This window comes from Puma concolor, chromosome F2 (genome assembly GCF_028749965.1).
Source record: "Puma concolor isolate L17-30 chromosome F2, mPumCon1.1.hap2, whole genome shotgun sequence".
Classification (NCBI taxonomy): Eukaryota; Metazoa; Chordata; class Mammalia; order Carnivora; family Felidae; genus Puma; species Puma concolor.
Window position 1 is genome coordinate 30142299 of NC_141684.1, and position 25811 is coordinate 30168109.

Here is a 25811-nt window from a genome sequence, read left to right on the forward strand (position 1 = left end):
GTCAATTCCTCTATGAACCCCATTTGCCTAAATCTAACAATGACAAGTATGGAAGAGCTTCTGTATACAATTGGTAAACTATGTATTTATATTTATATATGTAATTATACATGTATATGATACATACAAAATGTAACGCATATATGTAAAATGCAAGCTACTACTAATAATACATGCCTTGAATGACCAATTGCCTATTTTAAAAACAGGTGTCTGAATAGTGTTTAACTCTCAAAGTTCTTTCTATTCTATTGAAACATGCAAAATATTGTTGAAGCATATGATTGTTTATCATGAAAGGAGAAAAAGGAAAAAAAATTCTAATTATTACTAAGAAGGTAAAGAAATATCAGAAATAGAAATTTTTCTCCTGAAGACAGTTAAGATTTTCTTAGACACTTTAGATTTTCTTTTCCTGCCACTGAAACCCTTTTAATCCCTATTCTCTATGATCTCTTAATATTCTTTTATGCAATTTATACTTGAAAGTTCAAAAAATGTAACTTTCATAAAGGTTAAATTTGAGTATTATAGTATACATGAACCTTAAAGCTTTTTATAGGTAAAAATCTCAATTATGTCCTACGGTAAAACAAAAATTTTACAAAGAGATATGACTGAACTTTGGAGAATGACATATAAAACAAAAATTTTACAAAGAGATATGACTGAACTTTGGAGAACAACATATTTTAAGCAATATTTATCAGAATAACATAGCACATAAAACAAGCCCACCGGAATGCACAGCAAAATCCAACTTGACACTAGAAAGAGAATCAAAATAACGTGCAAGCATTTTCCTTGTCAGCTGTGAATGCTATGTATTTCTTATCACAAATAAAAAGAATTTAACTAGAAACTGAGTTCTAAAACAACATATTCTCTGAGTTTAACAAAAAGAATCTAGAATCTTCATATGCAAGTTTAATAAATCATCATAATTTATTTGTGAGATTTCTACATCAGATTGTGGCTTAAAAGCACTTATATTATGTGTGATATGAAGAGAATGATGTACAATCAATATAAATCTTGTTAAATCTCTCTTCCATGGACTTTCTCCATCTTCCTGCTTAGCAATAAAAGGCATTTTTAGGTTTATATAAACATTCTTTACAACTGCCCCCTTAACAAAAAATCACTATATAAATAGCACTAGGCATTTAGTAAATAAGTCACAGGCCAGTAAGTTCAATTGTGCAGTTGTGAAATGTAATGTGAAAGAGTTTGAAACCTTAAGACTGAGTGATCTGCAGCGTTTCCAACATGTCTTCGACTGCCTTAAGAGAGTATTTGGTTTCCTTCTTACTTCGACCTGCAAACTAATTTTTAAAAAAATGCAATTAGGCTCAATTTCATGGCAGGTTCAAAATCACAATCTTACCTTCACTTTGCTAATGAGAGTTAACGTTATCTATTTTATCACTAGCGTGAAATCAAATATCTTTTCTCCAATAAAACAAAATTGGGGTTTTATTTTTTGCTTTTATTTCCCTTACCTCAGGAGACAGATCGAGAAAAATGTTGCTATGGCCAATGTCAGAGAAATTACTGCCTATGCTCCCTTCTAGGGTTTTTATGATTTCAGGTCTCACATTTAGGTCTTTAATGCATTGAGTTTATTTTTGTATATGGTGTAAGAAAATGGTCCAATTTCATTCTTTTACATGTAGCTGTCCAGTTTTCCTAGCACCTTTGTTGAAGGGATTACCCTTTATCCACTGCATATTCTTGCCTCTTTCATTGAAGATAAATTCATCATATAATCGTGGGTTTGTTTCTGGGCTTTTCATCCTGTTCCACTGATCTATGTCTCTATTTTTGTGCCAGTACCATATTGTTTTGATTATTATAGCTCTGTAGTATAACTTGAAATCTGGAATTGGGACACCTCTAGCTTTGTTATTCAAGATAGCTATTCAGGGTCTTTTGTGCTTCCATACAAATTTAGGATTATTTGTTCTAGTTCTGTGAAAAATGCTTTTGGTATTTTGATAGGGATTGCATTAAGTCTGCAGACTGTTGTCTTTAATTTCTTTCATCAATTTGTGAAGTCCAATTTCCTCAAAATTTAGACTTTACAGACATTTTCATTAAGTTTCATCTTTAGTTGAAGTGTATTAAGAATTCACTGCAAAATTGACTGATTTAAGTGTTTATGCAGTGTGATAACCTATAAAACATACATTTCAAAACTAACCTTTCCAGACAAGAAAACTTTTATGAAATAAAAAGCATAATTTATAAGTAAAAAATGTGAACCATTTCTACTTGTCAGCCCTCTAAACAGATATTTACAATTTCAACAAAAGTAAAATGTAAATGTAAAGTAATTTCTATTAAATATTTTAAAGTTGCAAGATATCTCTAAAATTATTTAAAATAAGTCACAATCTTTAAAAAAATTTTGGAATTATTAGTTGATTAGATGGTATGTTTCAGCAGCAAAGAGCTGTCAAAACTCTATGCTACATATTAAAATGATGCAAACGTTTTAAAATATGCATTTCTAGTTTGTGAAGTTGTAATTTACTTTATAAAACCATTGGATTTCATAATGAAAACAAAATACAATGCATTAAAAATAGTATCTTTGCACACTTAAAAGCAAATTCATGGCATATTAAATTCAATATAGTGCACATAATCAGTGAGGGAAACACTGCTGAATACCCCATGCTGATTTCAAAATGAGTTTTCTAACTACACTGACAATTCTCATCATTTATCAGTTTGACTGACTACTACAGATTTACTACAGAAGTGGTCCTTATGGGGTAAGGGAAGGTTTATTGTATCTATATTACTCATTCCCCCTGGTTAAAATATTGATTGACCTCTGCTATTAGCAAAATATAATATTTTCAAATTAACATTCAAGCATTCAATACATTTTCAAATGACTGATCTTCCCTAAAAATACCAATGCTGTCTTAAGCATTTAACACTTGATTTATGATGTGCTCCTTCTCTTTTGTAATTAACTTAATTTGGCAAACTTCTCATGTCCTGTTAAGAAAGATTAAGTGATTGAGTACAGGTAAAATCACAGAAGCAATAGAGTTCAGAAATTGGTAACCTGCTTCTGACCTCACTGGCTGCAGGTTAACATTATGATTCTCCTACTTCCTAAACCATTAGTTTCTGTGGTTGAATCTTGATTTGATAGAGTAAATAAAGGGGATTTCTAGAAGAAATGCCAGGGAAAAAGAAAAGCTCCTCATAAGAATCAAGATTACTTTACCTTTCATATGACATTACTAATTTAAGGAATTCAAATGTTAAGTATACAACTCATAATTACAAAATATGGTAACAGCAACACATTTAAAACTCTGCCTTTTCATAATTTCCCATGGTGACTAAAGGATGTAGGGTGTGTCATTACTCCTATAATCCAGTTGATAAATTCACTTTCGCAAGGACTTACCAAGAACAGAAAGCCTTTTATTTTACTACTGCCTATCCAAAGTAAACAGGAATGGCCCTAATCAGATACTTGAAGGCCTAATTCTAAGAAAAAGCTTTGATGGGTTGGAGAAAAATAGGATACCACGTAGTAACATTCACTCCAATTTGTTAATTAGCAAAATAGAAATGAAAAATTTCTGTAGAGCTGAAGTCATGACCAGTATTTTAAAATACAGAACTTTTCTTGACTTGTACTCAAACATAATAAGAGTAAATATATATTTGCGATTTTTTAAATTAGCTAATTTTAAAAATCACCTAAAGATTGTGTGTCAATACTACTGACAACCAGTGCAATTTAGAATAAACCAAACTTATTTGTGTCAGAACAAATAAAAAGAAAGTTGGAAATATAAATCTATCACTTCAAATTTTGCCTGACATGCAATTATTTTGTCTATTCCAGAATTATATGGCAATTTAACTGATTAAGCCGGAATCCTATTTTTCCCTCAAATCATGATTTAATTTTCCATTTCCCAAAAGGATAGTAACAGAATCACCTCTGCAATCATAAATAACATATGGATTGCTAGCACAGACAAATTTAACAGTGTACCAAAGAAGCATTTATCTGGAAAATTATTGTGAGTAGGTTCACATTAAAGTTTTTCATGAGCATTAATCAAACTTGCCTGCCTGTACTGAACATGCTAAACCAATTACCTAATTGAAGAGTAAGTAGTAGCCATATTCTGTTTCATTATTAAGTAGAAAGAAAGAAGGAAAAGCAGTTCTTAAAATCTCATTTTCTCTAATTTATAAATGCCTAGAAAAACATTACAATAAGGAGTATTTATTGTATACTCTATACTTGTTTATATGCCGAGACATGAGTCATAAAATTCTCAATTAGATCCCAGAGATTTATCTAATTACTAAAATGTCAATCTCTGAAAGTTATACTTTCCACATTAATCACAAATTCTGCATTTTTGTTTTCATACAGTTAGATTTTGCTTAAATAAACTCTGTTTTCATAATACCCTATGATCTTAAAGATAACTCACCAGAAAGCACATTCAAATCATAAAAACTGATTTATCAAATTCAAAGGTCAATAATTTATCCACTATGACAACTGGGATAAATTGGGCTAAACTTTACCTTTACATAATTTGTGGAAAATAATATGGGTGGACAAAGTAATAGGATAAATAAATTGGAACACTGGATGGATAAATCTCAGAAACCTTATACTGAGTGAAACAAGCCAGGCACAAAAGAGTATGTAACCTATGATCTCATTTATATAAAGTTCTAGTACAGGCAAAACCAATTTATAGTGATAAAAATCAAATCAGTGCTTGTCTGCAGTGTCAAGTGGGGCTGACTGCAAAGTGGCGGAAGGGACTTTCTCGGGTGATGGAAATCTTGAATGGGGTGCTGGTGGGAAGGGAATATACATTTGTCTAAACTCAATCGTACATTTGAAATGTGCGCACATTACTGTGTATAAGTCATACCTTAATAAATCAGATAAAAAGAAAAAGACAAAATAAATGAAAACAGAAGGCGGGGACCTTGGGCTTATACAACCGTGTAATAAAATGCCAAATGACCACATAGTTATCTTCCCATTAACAGGTGAAGTATTACATCCCCTGGATCTGGGTTGAGCATGTGACTTGCATTGCAATGGAAAATTAGCAATATATGACATAAATAGAGACTCAAAAAACCCTTGCGCACTGGAGTTTGGCTGTTTGCTCCTCATGAAACCCTGAGACGACCACACGAACAAGTCCAAGTTAGTCTGCCAAATGAGAAACACGAGGCCTAGCACTTCCAGCTGACAGACAGCAAGCCAACAGTCAGATAAATTTAAGTGAGGCCATCAACCACTGGCACAGCACAGAAATATAAATAAGCCCAGTCGAGACAAGCAGTATTACTCAACTGAGCCCAAGCTAAACAGCCTACCTATAGAATCGTAAGCAAATAAATTAGTCAAATCACTAAGTTAGCAAAAGGTAATGGATACAAATATTTACAGAATTTGATTCACAGAAAGAACCCAGAACCTCTGCAGAAAAAGCAAAAAATATGCAAGCTTTAAAACCACCAAGAGATTTTATTTAAAGCCTGTTACTAGTATCTAGAGGCAAATAAATTTTGCATGATGGGTATGATTCCTAGCTGAGGAGTATTGGAAGTTGCTATACAGAAATCTGACATGAGGAACTGAGAAATTTGTTATCTTTCCTGCACTGGTATCTAAAATGATAGAAACTGGCAAAAGTTCTTTTTTCTATCCTTTCCTACAGTCAAGAGAAGGCAAATCATGTCTTCAGTAAAGATCTGTAAAATATCTCTGGGGACTGTGGAGTTTCTGATGCAAAACTCAAATACTGAAGAGTACCAGTGACACTCTTAGAGCTCTTTCCAAAGAACACTGAGACTTTATACGTCTATAAATAGAATGGAATTAGTGAGGCAAAATTAAAAAAGAAAAAAAAAAGAATGGCAGGAAGAGTAAATATTACTAAAGAACAGGGTTTGTTTCTATGAACAATGGCTTAAAATACTGAAATGATAGATTCATGTCCAGTGATGCATCTCATAAGGCAGAGAAAAGCATGCTTGTCTGGTCTTGTATTACTGAAGAGACAGGAAGAAAGAAAAAACAAAAAACAAAATAAAACTCTGAACGTAGTTACTATTTAGAGCTAAAGCTCTGAACTGAACTGAAAAGAGACACAAGTGAGGGTAAGCTATCAACTATTCACATGAGAAAATAATTAAGAAGACAGTGAAAAACTGTATTTATACCTTCAGATACACTTATACCTGACATTTCTTTATAGAGGAGTATACATACAAAACAGCTGTCATTAATAAGCTATGTCACCTCGGGAAAGTTAATCTTTCCATGCTTTAACTTCTTCATTTTTAGAACAGGCAAAGTACCTAGCTTGTAACAAATTGTCTGTAAATATTTGCTCTTGTAGCTATTATTGTTGTTATAATTGCAATGAATACAGCAGGCATCATAAAGAAAACTTGGAGGATGTGATTAGTAAATACAACGTAATGAGGATTAGTGTGACTTGGTGAATACTATTTATTAACTCCTTTAATCCTCAGAAAACTTCAATTGTGTCCATTTTGCAGACGAAAAGCTAAGCCCAGTGATAGTATACAACTTATCCAAAGCCACATAAATAACAAATGTCAACGCCAAACTTTGAAAACAACAATATGGATCTAGCATTTGTGTTCTTCTCTTAACTCCTACATGGTACTAGCATCCACAGAATGGGACTCATGACCAAATACAGAGATGGACAGAAACTCTCTGGATACCTACACGAGAGGAAATATACCCTTATTTCACATCATATATAGAGATCAATTCAAAATGGACTGTGGATCTAAATACAAAATGTAGAAGAAAAAAACCTCTAAAGACACACAAAATTATCTTTATGACTATGAGTAGCAACTGATTTTTTTTTTAATTTTTTTTTTAACATTTATTTATTTTTGAGACAGAGAGAGACAGAGCATGAACAGGGGAGGAGCAGAGAGAGAGGGAGACACAGAATCTGAAACGGGCTCCAGGCTCTGAGCTGTCAGCACAGAGCCCGACGCGGGGCTCGAACTCACAGACCGTGAGATCATGACCTGAGCCGAAGTCGGACGCTTAACCGACCAAGCCACCCAGGTGCCCCAGCAACTGATTTCTTAAACAAAACACAAAAAGCACAAACGACAAAAGAAAATAAACTTATTTAACATCAGAACTTTTATTCATCAAAATCATTTGAGATAGCAAGTAAAGAATTGAAGAAATTTGCTACACATACAACAAACAAAAAGCTCATAATAAGAAAACTGTTCCAAAAAAACAAAATAAAAAGTCATAAATCAATGAAAAAGCTAGACTTCATGAAAGAGGATATCCAAATGGCCAATAAACATATGAAAAAGTGTTCAATCTCACTGGTCATCAGGGAGATGCAAAATGAAACCATGAGATATGACTATACATATACCAGAATGGCTATAATTATAAAAACTGACAGCACCAAGTATTGGCAAGATGTGGAACTATAAGAACTGCCAAACACTGCTGGTGGGACTATAAACAACTAATTTGGAAAACAACTTATGACTCAGTATTTCCACTCAGAGGTATATACCCACCAGAAGTACATGTATACCAAAAGACTGTGCAGGGATATTCAGTGCAATATTATTCATAATAGCCCTAAACAGAAAATAACCCAAATGCCTATCAATAGCTAACTAAATTGTAACATGTGCATACAATAAACAATACAATGAAAATGAATGAACTACAGACATAAAGAGGGATAATGTCATAAACATAATAGTGAAATAGGCTACACAAAAATGATTATGTACTATATGATTCCAGAAAGTTCAAAAACAAGCCAAAAGAATGGGATTATAAATCAACACTCCTGAGGTTGATAGGAGCAGAAATTAAGAGGATATACTATGAGGGCTCTGGGTGCCCTGGGAAACAAGAAATGTTTCCATTTCTTGACCTGGATACATTTACCTTGTATAATTTGTTGAAATGTACATTTATGACTTGGGTTCTTTTCTCTATGTATGTTATAATAAAAATTGGTTTTAAAAATGTAATCATGCCATGTCAAAAAAAAAAGCACTCTGAGCAGCTAGTTGTTTCTCAAAAATATCTTAAAAACAAGGATGTAGTTTGCATGCCACCAGTTTTATATTATCAAAGTCTTATCTTTAAATACACACACACACACACACACACACACACACTCAAGGCCTACTACTATGTGTGGAACCCATTATGATCTGTGCTATCTCAAACTAACTGCATTTGAAGAAGCACAGTCTAGCTAGTATTTATAAATATTCTGAATTACAATATGCCAACAGAACTAATAACCTCTATTATATATAAGTACACAAAAGTAACTTTAAATAATGTGATCATGGGGGCACTGAATTTTTTAATCTCCCCAACCTTCTCCAACCAGGAGTATAAAAACAAAACAAAAAAAAAAAAACAACACCAAAACCAAAATAATAGGAAACAAGCCCAGAGAGAACTACCTTCAAAACAACTACATTACAGGCAATCTTCAAAAAAAAACCCCTATAATATGGTTTTATTATCAACAGTGACAAGACCTACAAAAGATCAAAAGCTGTATGGTAGGAGCATGGTATGTATGTATGATAGGTATGGACAACTTACTACTACTCTACAAGCCACACAAATGAAAAAAGTATGAATTGGCTGAATCCGCAAGTGGCCTACAAAACTAGGGCAGTCTCAAAGGCTCCAAATCAAAGATAGGTCTTAAAAGCTGCATGCAAATGTGACATTAAACAAGTCTAACAGTCTACAACCTCAAAATCTCTGAAATACCCAGCAAACATCCTCTTCTAGGAGGGAAAAAACCTCACACTGAAGGATAATCACCAGAAACTAAAACTGAATTGAACAGGGCAGAAACAATAGGGGTAAGAGGGAGAGAAGGTACAGATAAAGGGGAAGGGTGGGGGTGATGAGGAAGGCAGTGATGCCTACAGGCAACAAATCCCAGAAAGAATGAATGAAAGGAAGAAACCTAACAACAAAATGCAACATTTAAAGCTAAGAGCAACAACTCAAAATTCAAGATCTACACAGCTCAAGGGCTGAAGCCAGAAAATCTTTCTCAATCAGACCTAGTTCTAAGAAAGACTGCATATACACAGAGGTCATATTTAAGTTCTCTGTAACAAAGAGGAAGCCATAAAAAGACGAGCTGGGAGAGTTATTATATCCTAGCTCTGACATTCTCACTCCACAAAAACCTCCTCCTAATAGAAATTATCTGATTTAACAAGAAAGAAAGAAAGAAAAAAAAAGAATACAGACTAACTTCATAAAAAAGCACTACAGAGGAAAAAAAAGAAAATACCAAAAATGACAGAAAAGGATTTGAAAGAAAATGAATGATACAAAAAGGTAGTGAGAAAGGAAATCCAATAAACTTACATCCTGGAAAAAAAAACTTTAGTAATTAAACAGAAAAATTATTTAACACTATAATTCTAAAAGCAACTCCTCAAATTAAGAGGATTAAATCCACATACTCAATGGGTCTACTGTGCATTTGGGAAAACTGACCCAATAATAATCAATAAAACATACCGTAGTAAAACTACTGGATTTTAATGATAAAGGAAAAATTCCTTTGGACATCCAGACAAAAAATCTAAGTCACTTAGGGAAAGAAAATCAGTATGTATCAGACTTCTTGATAGCAATATTTTATCCTAAAACACAATGAAACAATATTTTTAAGATACTTAAGCCAAGTAGATACGTGAGCCAAAGGTTGTATAAAAAGCCCAACTATCCTTCAAATATAAAGACTACTGAGAGATAAGTTTATAAACATGCAAGATGTAAAAAGGTATGTTTTCCCATGAACCCTTCCTGGAGAATCTCATAGAGACAGCTTCAGAAAACTAAAAAAAGAGAAGTTTCAGATAAGCTCTGACAAGTAAGCAAAGCACAAAACCTTTGTTATATAATCTGGTTAGTTTACCTTTAGGCTTTTCTTCCTCCCTTTTAATGACTTGAGATACCTCTAATTAATAATACACTCAACTCACATACCCAATCTGCTTCTGAAATATATTATGCAATTTGTTTACCTTTCCTGAATTTTTAGAATTACTTTTTATTTGCCAAATGCCAAACTACTGAAATTTCCAGATGGTAAGGCTAATTATAGGATCAAAATAGTAATGGACTTCTTTTGTAGAACTGTATTGTTTTTTTTGTTTTTTTTTAATAGGCTTCACGCCCAGCACAGAGCCCAATGTGGGGCTTGAACTCACAAACATGAGATCAAGACCTGAGCTGAGATCAAGAGTCAGACGCTTAACCAACTGAGCCACCCAGTTGCCCCAGTAAGACTTTTTTTTGAAGAAAGAAAAAGAACAAGTGATCCTACAAGTTAATTCTACAGAGTTAAAACACATCTGATTAAGACCCAAAGGCATAAAAGTTCAATGACAGACATGTGGCTTTGTAGTCTGCTGAAACAAAAACAAGTAAGAAATACATTAACTGACCTATAATGAATGACAACATAAAATGATCAATACTGACCTGATAAGCTCTGTTTATTTGACTAGCTGCCCAACTAGCATATTTCATGTTGTCCTTTTTTGTTTTTGCACTTGCTTTTGGATTAGAAGCAATATGACTTGCCGACTAAAAACAAAAAAGAAACATCAAAAAATTCCTTTCTTCTAGCCAAGATAATCAAAAAAACCATGTAAAGGTCATAATTGCATTGGGATAACAAAGAGTTTTTTAAAACTGTACCAAAACAAGTTTAAAAATAAAAGTAAACTGGAATAGAGTTTTCAAAAATGAAAAAATATTTTTAAATATAGAATAAGGTAACAAAAAAAAGAATGAATATCTTACATAATATCTAATTTATTTTATTAGCTGTCTACCACAACTCATAAAGGTAAAATTAAATACTTAAGTATTGTAGAATATCACTTAAATCACTTAAATATTGTAGGAAGATTGCTGGTCATTATTATTATGTTATTAAGTTATTATTTCTAGTTATTTATCACAGTATTACTTCAGCTATATCCTATGTCAGAATTACAGAATTATTGAATACTCGTAAGAAGGAATCTCAAAAATAATTTAGTCCAACTTCCTACATTAACAGGTGAAAAAAACTTAGGAGTGATGTGACTTGACCAAAGCAAGTTAATGAAAGCCTTACAAAAAGAAAGAGATCTTCATTTCCAATCTACTTCTCTTTTCACTACATCCAGAGTTTCCAAACTATGTTCCACAGCACCAGTTTAAATCACTGCAATTTGATCCATCCTAATCTAGGATCCATGAAAGAATATGTACACCCCCAAAATTATATGCTTACTTTTAAGTATTTATATACACATTTCTTGGGAGATCTTTTATATTATGCTTAAATATGTCTTAATCTTATGAGGCTCTGTCCATGTTATTAAAAACAAATTAAGCCTTTCTTTCATACTTAGCCTGTGTTATAGGCTCTTTCCCTCTATCACCTCCTCTATCAATCAGGAATTTATATGCCAAAATCTTATATTTACACCTTTATGTCTTTCATGTCACCTTTTTTGGTATGAATTTCAGCAAACAGAGCAATTAAAAGAAGGCCTCTGGACTCAACTGCTTGAGCTGATATCCCAGTTCAATCACTCAGTAGGTCTGTAACTATCCTTCCACAAATTAATTAGATCTCTCTGAATCTTAGTTTCACTTTGTGTGAAACGGTGGTAATAACAGTATCTTCTCAAAAAGGTGATGTGAAGATTCAATGATTTAAATTTTAAAAAGAGCTCAAAAAAATGCTTAGCACATAAAGTGTTATGTGTAAACTATTAATAATCTATTGTTATATATATGTTTATTAGTATTTCATTTATTTGGTAAAAAGAGTCACCGTTACTATATTGTATGTCCAAGCCACTACAATTGGCACTGGTAGATCCAAAAAAAATTTCTTGAAATTCCTCTGAACTGTTTTCTAATTATATTTTGTCATTCTTCTCCTGAAAATTATTTCATTTATGTTTCTTCCTGCCTCCATCTCTGCAACGAATTCTCTTTCACTAAGCCTTAACAAGAGATTCATCCAAAAGTCCATGAAAAGACCAGGATAAATTAAAATTTCAAAGAACTAGCTTATTAAAAAAAAAAAAAGTTTTCTGATTGTAGAGAGAGGGGCTCATTTTATGTATATTTTAAAGCTCAGCAAATTCTTCCTCTATTTCCCATAGCCCTTGTTAATTGACTTTTCTAAGCTTGTCATCTGGCATACATAAACCATAGAAATATTTAATTACATGCCTCCCACAATTTCCAAGCTCTTCTTCTGTACCATAGAAGAAGTTTATATTTGACAATAGAGATTTTATTTTCTAATGTCTGTTACTCCATAATTTAAAAATATGTCATAAAATTTAAGGTAAGAAAAACAAAAATGATGGACATAAACCCAAGAATATCAAAACAATTAAGATATATACAATATGGTTTTGTATCTGTTACTATTTAATAAGGGCAGACTTAAATTCTGATAAAAGATTTTTTAAAATAAAATGTCAAATATCCAGGATATATTAACTTTCAAAAATAAAACTGCCTTACAACCTATTGCTCATATTTAACTAGAGGGGAAAAAATATGCTATCAACAAAACACAAAAAACAAGACAGAAATGAATGGATGGGATAGACTTAATGGGTTTAAATGACAGAATTCAGAAAATAACATTAAACATGCACCTCTACTCACCATGTAAAGCCCAAACAAAGCTCTCATATTTCTGTTGTTCAGTTTCAATGCCTGTGCAAAATACTTTCGTGAAAGTTCGAGGTTTTCAAGTCCACCTTGAGTATATTTAACCTGTTAAAAATTGCAAAGTGCTGAAATCTGTTTATTTTACTACTTTGAAATACAGCATGTTTCATCATACCACAGGCATGAGTAACTAAAACAGATATTCTGTAAACAAATGCAAGATGTTAAAAGAATTCATCTTAAAGTTGTTAAAGTTAATCTAAATTTTAAAACATAACCTCCCCTGAAAAGCCTATTCTATGAACATTAAGATCAGAGTAGTTTTTAAAACAAAATGCTGTCATTAAAAAAGCCAACGTAATTTCTATTTCAACTGCCTTGCAAATGCCTCACAACTTTATATTTTCTATCACTAGCATTCTAAATCCACATGTAAACACTGAGTCATCCTTTTCTAGCCACCTTGACATTTCTTAATAACAAAATCCTTCCAACATAGCATTCAACTGTGTACCATTATTCTTACTAGTGAGATAAATACTTGCTACTTCCAAAACTACTGATCTTAATATGAATTTCCTAGAATATGGAGTTAAAAATCATAATTGTTATAAATGTCTCAGAAGCCATTAAATGGTGACAGCTGTGACATCATCGTTCATAATTAGGAAATAAAATAGTATATAATAAAAAAAATTTCACTGTTTGAAATGCTTTTATTTTTAAAGTCATATTCCTATTACAGTGTTAAAAATTTAAAACTTTTACTCATACAGTTAATTTTCATCGGATGTGTTAAATATTTATATACTTGCCTCATACTAAATAGGACATATTTCTAGTTCTAAAATAATACATAACACCCACAAAAATAAAATCATATACAACTGTTGTTTCTGAAAACACTTACTTCAGCATACTGCTGACAGTATAAGTGGTTGTGTGGATTAGTCATCATTAGCTCTTCTAAGCAAAAGGCTGCCTTAGCATAGCTGAAAAATGAGGAGTTATCAGTTTTAAAAGTCAGAAATATCATCGTAGCTAAAATAACTTAAAAATAATTTAAAATAACTTAAAACAATGATTGAAAATAACTTTAAAACAATTTTAGTGATGTTAGACATTTTATTCCCAAAATTTAAATAGCTTTACTAATAAAATACTTGTTATGCTAAATTCATAAATACAAATAACAAATGCTTAAATCCTAAAGCAGCTTATGAACAATCAGTAGATACCACCTTCTTAAAACTGGGTCACCATTATGACAACCAAACGTTATTCACAACACAGACTTCACGACCTTGGACTGGGCTACATATAAAATAACATCAAGTCCATTGATCACTGAATTAAATATTCAAATAGCTAAAGTGTAATGAGGAACATTTTATTAAATACTATCTATTCACAAAAATCCTTATTGATACATACTTACTAATATATTCTATTACAAAGACTTTTTATTACTTGTTTGTCAAATACAAAATTATAATGAAGTTATATATTTTTAAACCCATGAAAAATAGATGAAGTTAGTGGTTTTGATATGCACTCTACTATTATTTCATCATGTGGTAAAGGGACAAGCATCTTGCTAAAAACCTGAGGAGAGAACCGCTACAAAGGGTTCTGGAAAAATAGTTTTACACCACATGACTGTAATTCCCCTTAATGTATTTTATATGTTTAAAGTGATGTGCATCCTCAGCATTTATAGGAAATCCTAAAGAACACAGGTGTTACAAGATTTATTCCCAGTGAAAAGGTGGTAATAGTACCTAACAGAAAAAGGCATCTCCAGTTATTTTTGGCATTTGTCACCAATGTACAAAGCTACCTATCTTTACACTAAGTCTGATATACTGTTCAAAATACACATGCTGCAGTTTCACATATATGTAAGTGACTAATAACAGCTACCTTTTATTACATGCTCTTTATGTACCATGCACTTCTCCAGGTATGTTATATGTATTAACTCATTTAATCCTCCCCAAACCCTAGGAAGGAGGAAATTATTATTATCATTTTATAGTTGAGAAGGCACAGAGATGCAAACTGAAACCTAGGCTGTGCCACTCCAGACAGCCTACTCTTAACCACTATGCTTACTGTCTCTATGCACTGCACACAATGAAAAACCATGGTAATGATGGTAGTGATGAAGATGTCAATGATAACATAAAAACAGGTACAACAATCAAACCCAAAGGGCCTCAGAAACCAAAAGCACCCTATAGATGACCTAAATATCACAGCGTTTTAGATTTATGTATACATACTATCATCAAGGATCCTACAGCTGTTTAGTCCTTTTCATTTTTATATCCAAAACGCAGCACTGGTTCTTGACACGTGATAGGTATATAATAAATCACTAAACAAATAACTGAATAAATATCTAGAACAAAAGTATTATGATTACCTATCTAATATCATTCTATGAGAGATGAGGAAAGTTTACCTTAAACACTCAACTTTACCAAAAAGACAGTTCCCTTCTAAATGTGTTCCTTTTATCAAGATGATGCAAAAATTCATATTAATGCTAAGAATAAATGTTCTTACAGATTTAAATAGGCTGAGCACAACTCTCATTCTGGTTCTTATACATCACAGAGTAAGATAAAATAGGCAGGTAGGAGTTTCTACTGAAAACTGAATGCCAAGGTATTTTTCTCAAAATTATTTAGTATCACAAAGAAGAGGGTACCTTTCCCCTGTTTTACAAAGTATAAAATCATACTAATTTGGTGGATAAAGTATAAAATCAAATAAACTTAGAGCTGAAAGAAGCAAAAGACAGTCTAATACAGTTTTCACAGCAGCAGTTCACTCAAGAGTATTAAACCATATGGAAAGTAACTTGAGTGACTATTTCCTCAATTCTCCCAAGAATGGTACCTAGCCAATTTCATTCCAAATGCATAAAAAAGATAATTCATTACATACAATAACTCAATGGTTAGAGAATTAAAATTATTTGAATCTATTTAAAATAACTACTATAGTATGTCAGTGACTAAATAAAGTTTTCCAAGTTCTTCTGTTCCTCACAAAAGCATTTATATAGATCATATTTATCCCTGCATTGCTTTATCAACTTTATGATTTTTCCTTATGGGATATTGATAATTCCATCTGTTACCGAATTTTATAGTTAAGGCTGGACCTACATATAGTCACAATTATAATTAGTTTATATTACTAACTGCTTCTTGCTGATATAACATCTAGTTCTGACTATAAATCAAGGGGAAAAAATCAGGTATCTTTGTTCAAAATACATATTTTCCTTTATAATTTGTATTGGTGGTGCTAATATATACATTTTAACTAATTTTTTATATTTAGAACAAGTAAAATGTCTCAATATGGTCAACTGGTGTGATATATACCACTACAATCACTAAACAGGAACTATAATCAGAAATTTATAAATCAAATTTAAAAATAAGAAGCAAAATTAAATGTAACTTTTTAAAGATATAAAAACACACATGGCAGAATTCCATATCCTCTTTAACCTCTCTAACACAATGAATGGGCTTATATGAACATTCTATTTTGGAAATTTATTTGGAGTAAAAACTCTAGATCTAGAGTAGCAATGCTGCCTGTGACCTATTCTACTTAAAAGAGCTTATAACTACTACTCCTAGGCAGAAAGAATGCCAAAATGATAAATATATCTAGCAACTCCTAATTTGCTACATTTTGCCACTATCCCCACAAAACTGTAGAGACATTCTACAGAAGTTTCCTCTTCTACCAAAAATAAATAAACAACAACAACAAACCTAACTACCACAGCAACTTGCGCAAACAGGTTAAATGAATTAAATGAACAGATTCTGATTTTCATATAGTTTCAAAAAATCTGGAAATATTTCCACTCACCCTAAACCTGAATATTCCCTCTGTGTTCAATTAAAAAAACTAAATGGTTATTTTGTAAATAACTAGCTTTAAGACCAGAAAGAGTTCTGTGATACAAGATAAAAAGGTAGGCTGAACAACTGAAAAATCCCAAGAAATCGAGAAACACAAAGACAGAATAAGTACCTAAAATGTAATTTCTTCTCAGGGGAAATGATAATTTTCTGTCTTTGTATTTCTTGATTTCTTGGGATTTTTCAGTTCATTTCTCTTAAGTATATGTATATTCAACTCTATCTCAAAGAAGTCTTTAGATTCAAAGAAAAACTGAATGTGGCTATTACAAGGTGAAGCTAATAATAATAAACTTAATTATGGGTTAAAAATAGAGTATGATCTATTTTAGAACTAAATACAGAAATATAAGGAATACATACAAAAAAGTAACACCGAGAAAGAAAACAGAAAACTGAGGTGATACATTTATGTAGTTCTTAGAGGACATGAAAGCAATCAAAATTGAAATACATATAAAAATATGAAATTTTTGTAAGTTAAAAGAATCAATGTTAAAAAGATACATATCAAACAAGGATATACTTTTGACAGGACAAAGGTTCATATCATTTATATAGTATACATGTTGCCAAAATAAGCACTCACATCATTTGTATAAAAACCTATTAAAAATTTAGAAAAAGTTTTAACCAATTTCCACTTCACAAAATTTATGAAGACTAAAAAGAATGATAGCAGCCAGTGTTAAGGGGACGCTAATAATTTCTGATGTGAGAGTAAATTTCTAGTGAACAGCATTTACCAAAACCACTAAAAATGAGCATATAATCATGTAATTTTACTTCTAAGAATTAAGACCAGGAAACAAAATAATTAGCATAGCATTATAGCAAAAATGAAAAAACAAAAACAAAAGACCAAGTTTTCCATTCCCGTAGGAAACTGGTAAAGAATACTAGAGCACATTAATAAGATGGAATAATAGAAAGCTACTAAAATATTTATTGTGATAAGGAATGTATGTCAAAACATAACAAAGTAAAAAGAATAAGCTATAAAAGATAATTCTATTTTAGGTTTCTGTTTCAAAAGGTACAGAGGAAAAAAATCAAATATAAATTGGTTAAGAGGATGATCCAATTAGGATTTTGGTCTCTGTCTTTACTCTTTGTTGCATTTTCCAAACTTTCTTCATTAGATATTTAATTTAAAAAAAAATGCCTTGATTAATATGAAGTGTTTTTAAATGCCTTTAATCTCAAGATCTTCAAAAGACACTAAAATATTTGAAATAACTGTCATCTGTTTTAAGGACAAAATAGAACGAATGTTAATTGTTGTACTGCACTCCAAAAATTCAGCTTCATGTTAAACTATATACTGTACACTTTATAAAGGTTGACTTTAAAACTATGAAAAATGGAACACCTGAAATTAATATAGTACTGTATGTTAAATACATGGGAATAAAAATAAAAATAAATTTTGAAAAAAAGCTATGAAAAGTGGAAACATCACCATTTAAACCAAAATGTACTGTATCACTCTCACATACATAAGAAAATCTTGAGTATTTTTACATATGTGATCATAGAATCATACATACATCTATATGCACATAATTCAGGACATAATTCTCCAAAGGAAACAAAAAGAATCTGACAGCTAGAACACAGCTGAGAGAAGAGAACTGAAGAATGGTTCCCAGAATACAATAGACATTCATTAAATGACAGCTATTACTTTTATTTTAGCTTCCAGTTTTACATGCAGATAACTACCTTAATTCTCCATTTCACATCACACACATAGCCCTGGGTAAAGGCAAGAGGTAGGTGCCTTAATTCTATTTTATTTCCTGTTTCAATTATTTATAGTATGAGACTGAGGTTAACTATTCATACACAGTAAAAATATGTGCATGAGAATCTGAGGCTATTCTCTCAGAAAGAAGAAAAGAAACAATGTGATATACTTCAGATTTAGAAGAGCTAAGGGAAAAAAGAAAAAAAATCCTGCCTATAGATAGAGGTTGGCGTTAATGCTGCAATATTAGAAAACTTGCACTAAGACTAGGCTAATCCTCTCACACTGGGATTTCCTCCTGTCACTGCATCAATAAAAAAAGCTAACAAAAACATTAAATATCCAATAAGTAAGTTCCTACAGCATTCAACATTCTTGATTATTCTTGGTCTTTTACCCAGGCAACAGAATGCTTCTAACTCTGGAAGAGTTGATTCTCTTAATACTAAGGCTAATAAATGCATACAATTGACAGAATTTTTAAACAGCAGGGTGTATAATACTCTTTGTATATAAGAACAATTTAGACTCTAAAAATTCACAATTTTGAATCAGTAAAAATAGCCTTAGTTCAGCGAAAGCAGGTCTTTCTAATTCCAAAGAATCCATCTATATTTGAAAGAAAAACTTATTTCTCAAACAAAATAACTTAGCAAAATGCAAATGACTTAATTAAAGCAATTCACATATTACAACCAACAAATTGTTGATTTGTTAGGTTTCATTTATTTATTTTGTTCATTTAAAATGACACATGACTCATAACTTCTCACCAATCCTTCAGAAACCACTACATCCTCTGAACTTCTATAATAGTGATAAAAACTACACTCCTAACAAAATTTATAACTTACTCATGTTCATTGATATAAAGTTCTGCAAGTTCATGCCAGGCTTCTTGGTCTCCAACAAATCTGGTGAGAGGAAAGGGAAAGAAAATAAGTGTGTAGATATTCTGTAAATGAACAGCATGGAGGCAAAAAGCAAAATCAAATGCAAATTCCATTTTAATTAAAAAAGATTTATCAGAATAACAAAACACAATCCTCTTGTAAGACACTCACTGTTCCAGATACTCATTCAGTTCCCGAATGGCCTCCACATTTTTCCCCTGGGCTTTTCGAATGGCAATCTTACGCTTTCTTGCAGCCTATGGGTTGACATTAATAAAGGATTAGGCCCTCATGATTCCCTGGGTTTTTGTAAAGAAGGTAATTTGACTGTGCAAATTATTATCTCAATGCCAGTGAAATTCCATTGTAGAAATACTGCTTACTGGGAGTTTATAAACATACCCCATGACATCCCACTGGGGAATTCAAACATTCCTCTAACAATCACATATGCTTTACTTTTGATGTACACAATGTATGCATCATTTCATTCAAATAAATAACCATCCAGATTCTGATAATTACAAGCCAGCAGGGAATCCTAATCTTTACCCAGCCTAAACTCCTTTACCCTGTCTCATTCATAAGATTTGTATGTTAAGAGATAGAGGGATAGTGGAGATTAGAAAAAAAAATCTCACCATGGCCACTTGAATGTCATTATAAAATACAGCTCCCAATAACTTTTTTCAGTTTTAAGGAAAAAACCTACCTTTAAGTCTTTCAAAAGAATAGCACAGAACTTGAAAAAAATATTTTATAATAAACAAAACTTTAAACTTGCATCTTAAAGTTTTTTAAACAATAAATATAAATATCAGTGCCATTTATGCATTCATCAAATATGCACTAAACATCTATCATTTGACAGGCACTGTGCAAGATAATGAAAATATGGGGATAAAAAAGAATAGATAATTCATTACAGGAGCAATGAAAAAAAGACACATCAAATAAAAAAGACAATGATAGAGATATCTAGGGTGTTGTGGCAACATGGAGGATATCCTAACACAAGCTGTGGCAGAGTGGAGGAGGTGTAAGGGCAGGAAGCAAAGAGGTTCGCAGATGTGATACCTGTACTGAAACAGAAAGAGCAAGTAGACATTAAAAAAGCAAAAGAGGAAATTGTGTGGAGAACAAAGCACAGATGAAGGAACACAGAAACAAAGGCACAGAAGACACCAACAGTATGTGTAATCAGACAGCAACATTGTGTATAATCCAGACTATCTATCTGAGGGGGGAGTTAATAGGGACTGGAGGGCACTATATAAAATATTAAATTTATATCTCTTCCATCTCTATTTAATTCAATGCAGATACCTAACAATAAAACAAACCAAAACTATGGCCAAGTTTATGAATTATGAACATGATTGCGATTGTTTTATACAATACATACTCTATAAAAATGCAGACAAGGGAAGTAAAATGAATGGGACCTCTTTAGACTAGTAGAGCTACCTTTCATAGGTGAAAAAGGTGGAGGTTTTGCTCAAAAGAAGTGAAAGTAAAAAAAAAATCAGAGAAAATCAAGAGATTTCCAATAAATAAGACCATGAGTGATATTTGTAATAACAATGATAAAAAACATGTTAGTAAGAAAAAATGAAATGTGTTAAAATGTATATCCTTGATTATTAAGCTCATGCTGAAGGCTTAATACAATACCTGCCATATGGCAGGTATTCAAATATTTTTGGAATAATTTCACTATGTACAATAATGAACGTGCTATAATAAATGTACCATTTAAAAGGCCTCAAGAATTCAGAAAGAAAAGTAAGAGAAAAGCTCTAAACATAACTCAATCTTAAATACTTGAGGAAGAATATTAGACTTCAAATGAGAGCCTTCTTCCAAGTTCTTCTGAAAACAGGTGATGGATAACACATAACTAAGAAACAAATTTCTTTTGGATATATCATATCTAATGCCACCAATCCAACATCATTTGAAGCATATTTTAACTGTTTATTCCTTTCATCTATCATGATACTACTTCCTCTACAGGCAATATGGTAGAACAGAGTCCATGTTTTAAAATAAAAAAGATAAGAAATAAATACCAACTCTTGGCACTTACCAGCTTTCTAACCAAAGGCAAAATACTTAACCTTCCCAAATGTGCATAATACCCCAATCTCCAAGTACCAATGTAAAGCAACTAACACAGTACACAGTATATAATGGTATTGAATAAATAGTATCTTCCTTCCTTTCTCCTTTATTCTATGCTTAACATTATGTTAAGCATAATACAATTCTACCTATGAGATCTTTAAAAGCCCAGAACAGGTTGCTTCATTTGATACTAATATCTTGTCCAATCTTTATAGGATTTGCACCAGTTGAGATATTACAAAGATGTAATGAAATTTGTTGAAAATATTAGATTCAAATGTGACATATCAGACAAAAGGTCTAAGTATGAACATGAATAACAATGAATACTTCCATGGTAAGAAGTATGGTATGAACATTGTAATGGACAATATAAGTTTCATATATATATTATATATGTACATATATATATATTATATATGTACAATATAAGTTTCATGAAGAAGGGTATACTAAAAACACCCATCTAACTTTAGTTCTTTTTCTTGGTGATTTAACAGCAGAACCATCTCTCTACTGTTGAATATACACTGATATTTTTAGGTCAGCAGCATGCTGCAAAATATAGTTTGTAAAGCACTGCTGTAAGGTTTCAAAGATAATTCATGTTTAAAATGCCTTTTAAAAAACACACCTTTTATAAATGATGGAAAACAGATTTAAACAACTTAAATGCATCGGAAGAGACAGAATTAGGAGTAGAATCTGAAATTTCTGATTCCCATTCTAGAACCTTCTAGACTTCCTGAAAGAATCTGAAATATTACAGGTTAAATAACTGTTACTATTATTTTGAATTATGTGTATTTGTAGTAGGTGAAATGTCATAATTTTATAACAATGTAAAACAAACAGAATTCAGTATTAACTTTGTAACTGAAAGTTTTAAATATAAGGCTTTAATTAACCAATTTGGGAAAAGTGCCCAAAAATCTCTACTATATAAGCAATATATTGATTGATCATGTAAAACCTAAGATATAGCATTTTATTTCCTAATAGTATAAAGTCTAAAACAAACTTTTAAGTGGTAACACTTCAACTAAGGCAAGGACAGTCTTCCTAATTAAACTATGTATGACAGCTTAAAGAAATACCTATGTGGCAACAACTGTCATATAGGCAATGATATATTATTAAGTTATATACTATGCAACAGTCTTTTCCATGTTATTTCTCCTAAAAGAAAAATAATACCACATGCTAGCATAAGAACCAATCTTTTTTTATCATGATAATTTTAAGTGAGCATTAAGCAGGGATTTCATTTCTGGCCAAGATGGGAGTAACAGGGATCAGATTTACCCTCCTGCCTGAACCAATCAAAGAACTCGACTATATACATGAAACAATCACTTTTAAGGCATAGGACAAGAGGCACAGTGATCCCTCAGCGGCTGGAAACAAATGAGGTGAGCCCTATTTTTATTGTCCTGGCTTGCTACCTTGAGGGAGTTTCATGAAATGAATCCTGTGCAGGAAGAGAAAACAGGTTGAGTTCAGCAGACTGTGAGTTCAGGAAAAGGAGCTGAGTATCAGGAAGATCAAAGGCTAGAGCTTATAGACATAGTACTAGAGAAAAAAGAAACAGAATAAGAACTCTAGATTCCCCTTGAATCTAAAGGGTTTTCCTGGAGTATTCAGCCTTGTACTGACCAGTGCATGTGAGTGAAAACACTACCCAAGCCAAGGAAAGAATCACCAGAAAGGCTTAAGGGGAAGTGTCTTGAGCTTACACAGGGATGGGAATAGTGCCTATTCCCACCAACCAGACTAGAAAATGCCATGATTCCTGTGGCAATGGACAGAGTGCCCAGAAGGATGTAATGAGGTATCATTAGCCCTATATACATTGCTCTGAACCTCTCTAACAAAGACCCAAAAGGATCAAATTGCTTCCAAATAACTTGTATACCACAAGAAAGCTCAAGATTATATTACAGGAATACAAAAATGGAAAGGAGTAAAAACTTTTGAAGATGATAGTTTTGTTCACAATCTTGATTGTGTGATGGCTTCACAGGTATATCCAAGTGTCAAAACTTACCAAATTGCACACCTTAGTTAAATGTGTCCAGTCTATTCTACATCAATTGTATGTCAAAACAGTTTTAAAATAGCATTAATTGGACTAAAAGTTAAGTCAAGTCTTGAATATTTATCAATTTCCATTTATTTCTTTTTTATACTTTCTTTCCTAAAAGTATGCCAATGTTCTGAATTTTTCTAAATATCTAGTTTGGAAAAAGCTTTGCAAATGTCAGTTTGAGTCTTAGAAATGAAAACTATTCGGGGCACTTGCATGACTCAGTCGGCTGAGCCTTTGGCTCAGGTCACAATCTCATGGTTTGTGAGTTCAAGCCCCCTCATTGGGCTTGCTCCTGTCAGCCTATCAGCACAGAGCCTGCTTCAAATCCTCTGTCCCCTTCTTTCTCTGCTCCTCCTCTGCTTACGCTCTCTCTCAAAAAAGAAAAAAAAAATAAAAACAATATATATGTTAAAAAAAAAATGAAAACTGTTCTAGGGGTGCCTGGGTGGCTCGGTCAGTTAAGCGTCCGACTCTTGATTTCAGCTTAGGTCATAATCTCAGTTTGTGAAATTGAGCCTGGCATCAGGCTCTGCATTGACAGTGCAGAGTCTGTCTGGGAGTCTCTCTCTCCTCTCTCTCTGCTCCTCTCCTGGCTCGCATGTTCTCTCTCTCTCTCTCTCTCTCTCTCTCAAAATAAATAAATAACCATTTTTTTAAAAAGTGAAAACTGTTCCACTTCACAAGTGATTTTAATAACAGCAGTTAGAAATTTCTATTATAAAATATTTCTATAATAAAATATAAAGTACTGATGACCACCAACAAATCTTCATCAAACTTGCTACATGCTTTCTGTAACACTACATACAAAGAGGCTAGCCAGCAATTCTTCCAGAAACACTTGTCATATCTTAAAAAAATAAGCTACAGTGGGGAAGAAATGCCACCTAGGAAAAGATTAAAGGATTAAGATCTACCAGCAAAATACAATCTAGACTCCCTTACTGCAGATGCTGGGACCTAGGAAGAAACAGACCACTGACCTACAGAAGGAAAGCAGAATTCTAGGTTCTTCCAAGGCTTATGCCCACTACCCTAAGAAATGTGGCATTCTGAAAGCATCTTCATCTTTGGCACAGAGGCAATTACATCTAATTCCAAAACAAAACTTCAAATATTTGATAAATCACACTATGCAGTTTACAATTCTAGGCAAAATCTGATCTTTCTGAAATATGAAATTAAATTAAAAAGGGAGTAATTACTATACCTCTTTTCTGAAAGGCATATAAGTTCGACAAGTATTCATTGAAGGCCTACCATATGCTAGGCATTAGTCCATGCAATGGACATAATGATTTCCCTCAAGGAACTTTCAAAGGAAGAAAAGCCTACTTTTATTTTGAAAGCAAACAAACAAACAAAAAAACTGGTGCTCAGGTAAGCCAAGGGATAAAAGCTCACAGTGAGCCTAATCCAATACTTGGCTTTGATAGGTATATTTGACAGTTACCTTTCTAAAAACCATTCACATCTAAGTAATTTTATTTTTTTAAAAATTTTTTTTTTAACGTTTATTTATTTTTGAGACAGAGAGAGACAGAGCATGAACAGGGGAGGGTCAGAGACAGAGAGGGAGACATAGAATCTGAAACAGGCTCCAGGTTCTGAGCTGTCAGTACAGAGCCCAATGCAGGGCTTGAACTCACGAACCGCGAGATCATGACCTGAGCCGAAGTTGGACGCTTAACCGACTGAGCCACCCAGGTGCCCCAGTAATTTTAATTTTTCTGTACTCTCATTGCAAAATATTCTTTCATCCATTCCCTATCCTTTCCAGTTCTACTTGTCCTAGGTTTAGATCCCTATAATCTCTGGCCTAAGACCGAGCAGCCTCCAAATTACAAATTATTTCATCTCATCGCATCTCCTTCAAACTATCTCCCATATTATTATTTTTCTATTATTTTAACGTTTATTTATTTTTGAGAGACAGAGAGACAGAGTATGAGTAGGGGAGGAGTAAAGAGAGAGGGAGACACAGAATCGGAAACAGGCTCCAGGCTCCAAGCTGTCAGCACAGAGTCCAATACAGGGCTCAAACTCACAAACCGTGAGATCATGACCTGAGCTGAAGTTGGACACTGAACTGACTGAGCCACCCAGGTGTCCTTATCTCCCGTATTATTAACAAAGTTATTTCTAAAAATATCTGGTGGTATTTCCCTAATCAAAATTTGACTTCATT

At 32.5% G+C, this 25811-nt stretch overlaps 1 protein-coding gene across 8 annotated transcripts in view; it reads right to left on the reverse strand.

Annotated features, from left to right (window-relative positions):
* EMC2 (ER membrane protein complex subunit 2) overlaps positions 1-25811 on the reverse strand; it is a 564357-nt gene that overhangs the window by 515364 nt on the left and 23182 nt on the right. For all 8 annotated transcript variants that reach the window (XR_015246898.1, XR_015246900.1, XR_015246899.1 and 5 more), the window contains exons 6-11: positions 19579-19664; positions 19369-19428; positions 13719-13800; positions 12803-12913; positions 10598-10702; positions 1238-1325 (exon numbers count right to left, since the gene is read on the reverse strand). Coding sequence is in view for 2 of the 8 variants with exons in the window: in XM_086695760.1 (XP_086551886.1) it covers positions 1239-1325; positions 10598-10702; positions 12803-12913; positions 13719-13800; positions 19369-19428; positions 19579-19664 (531 nt within the window). In the remaining 6 variants the exon portion in view is untranslated. The remainder of the gene's footprint in view (positions 1-1237; positions 1326-10597; positions 10703-12802; positions 12914-13718; positions 13801-19368; positions 19429-19578; positions 19665-25811) is intronic.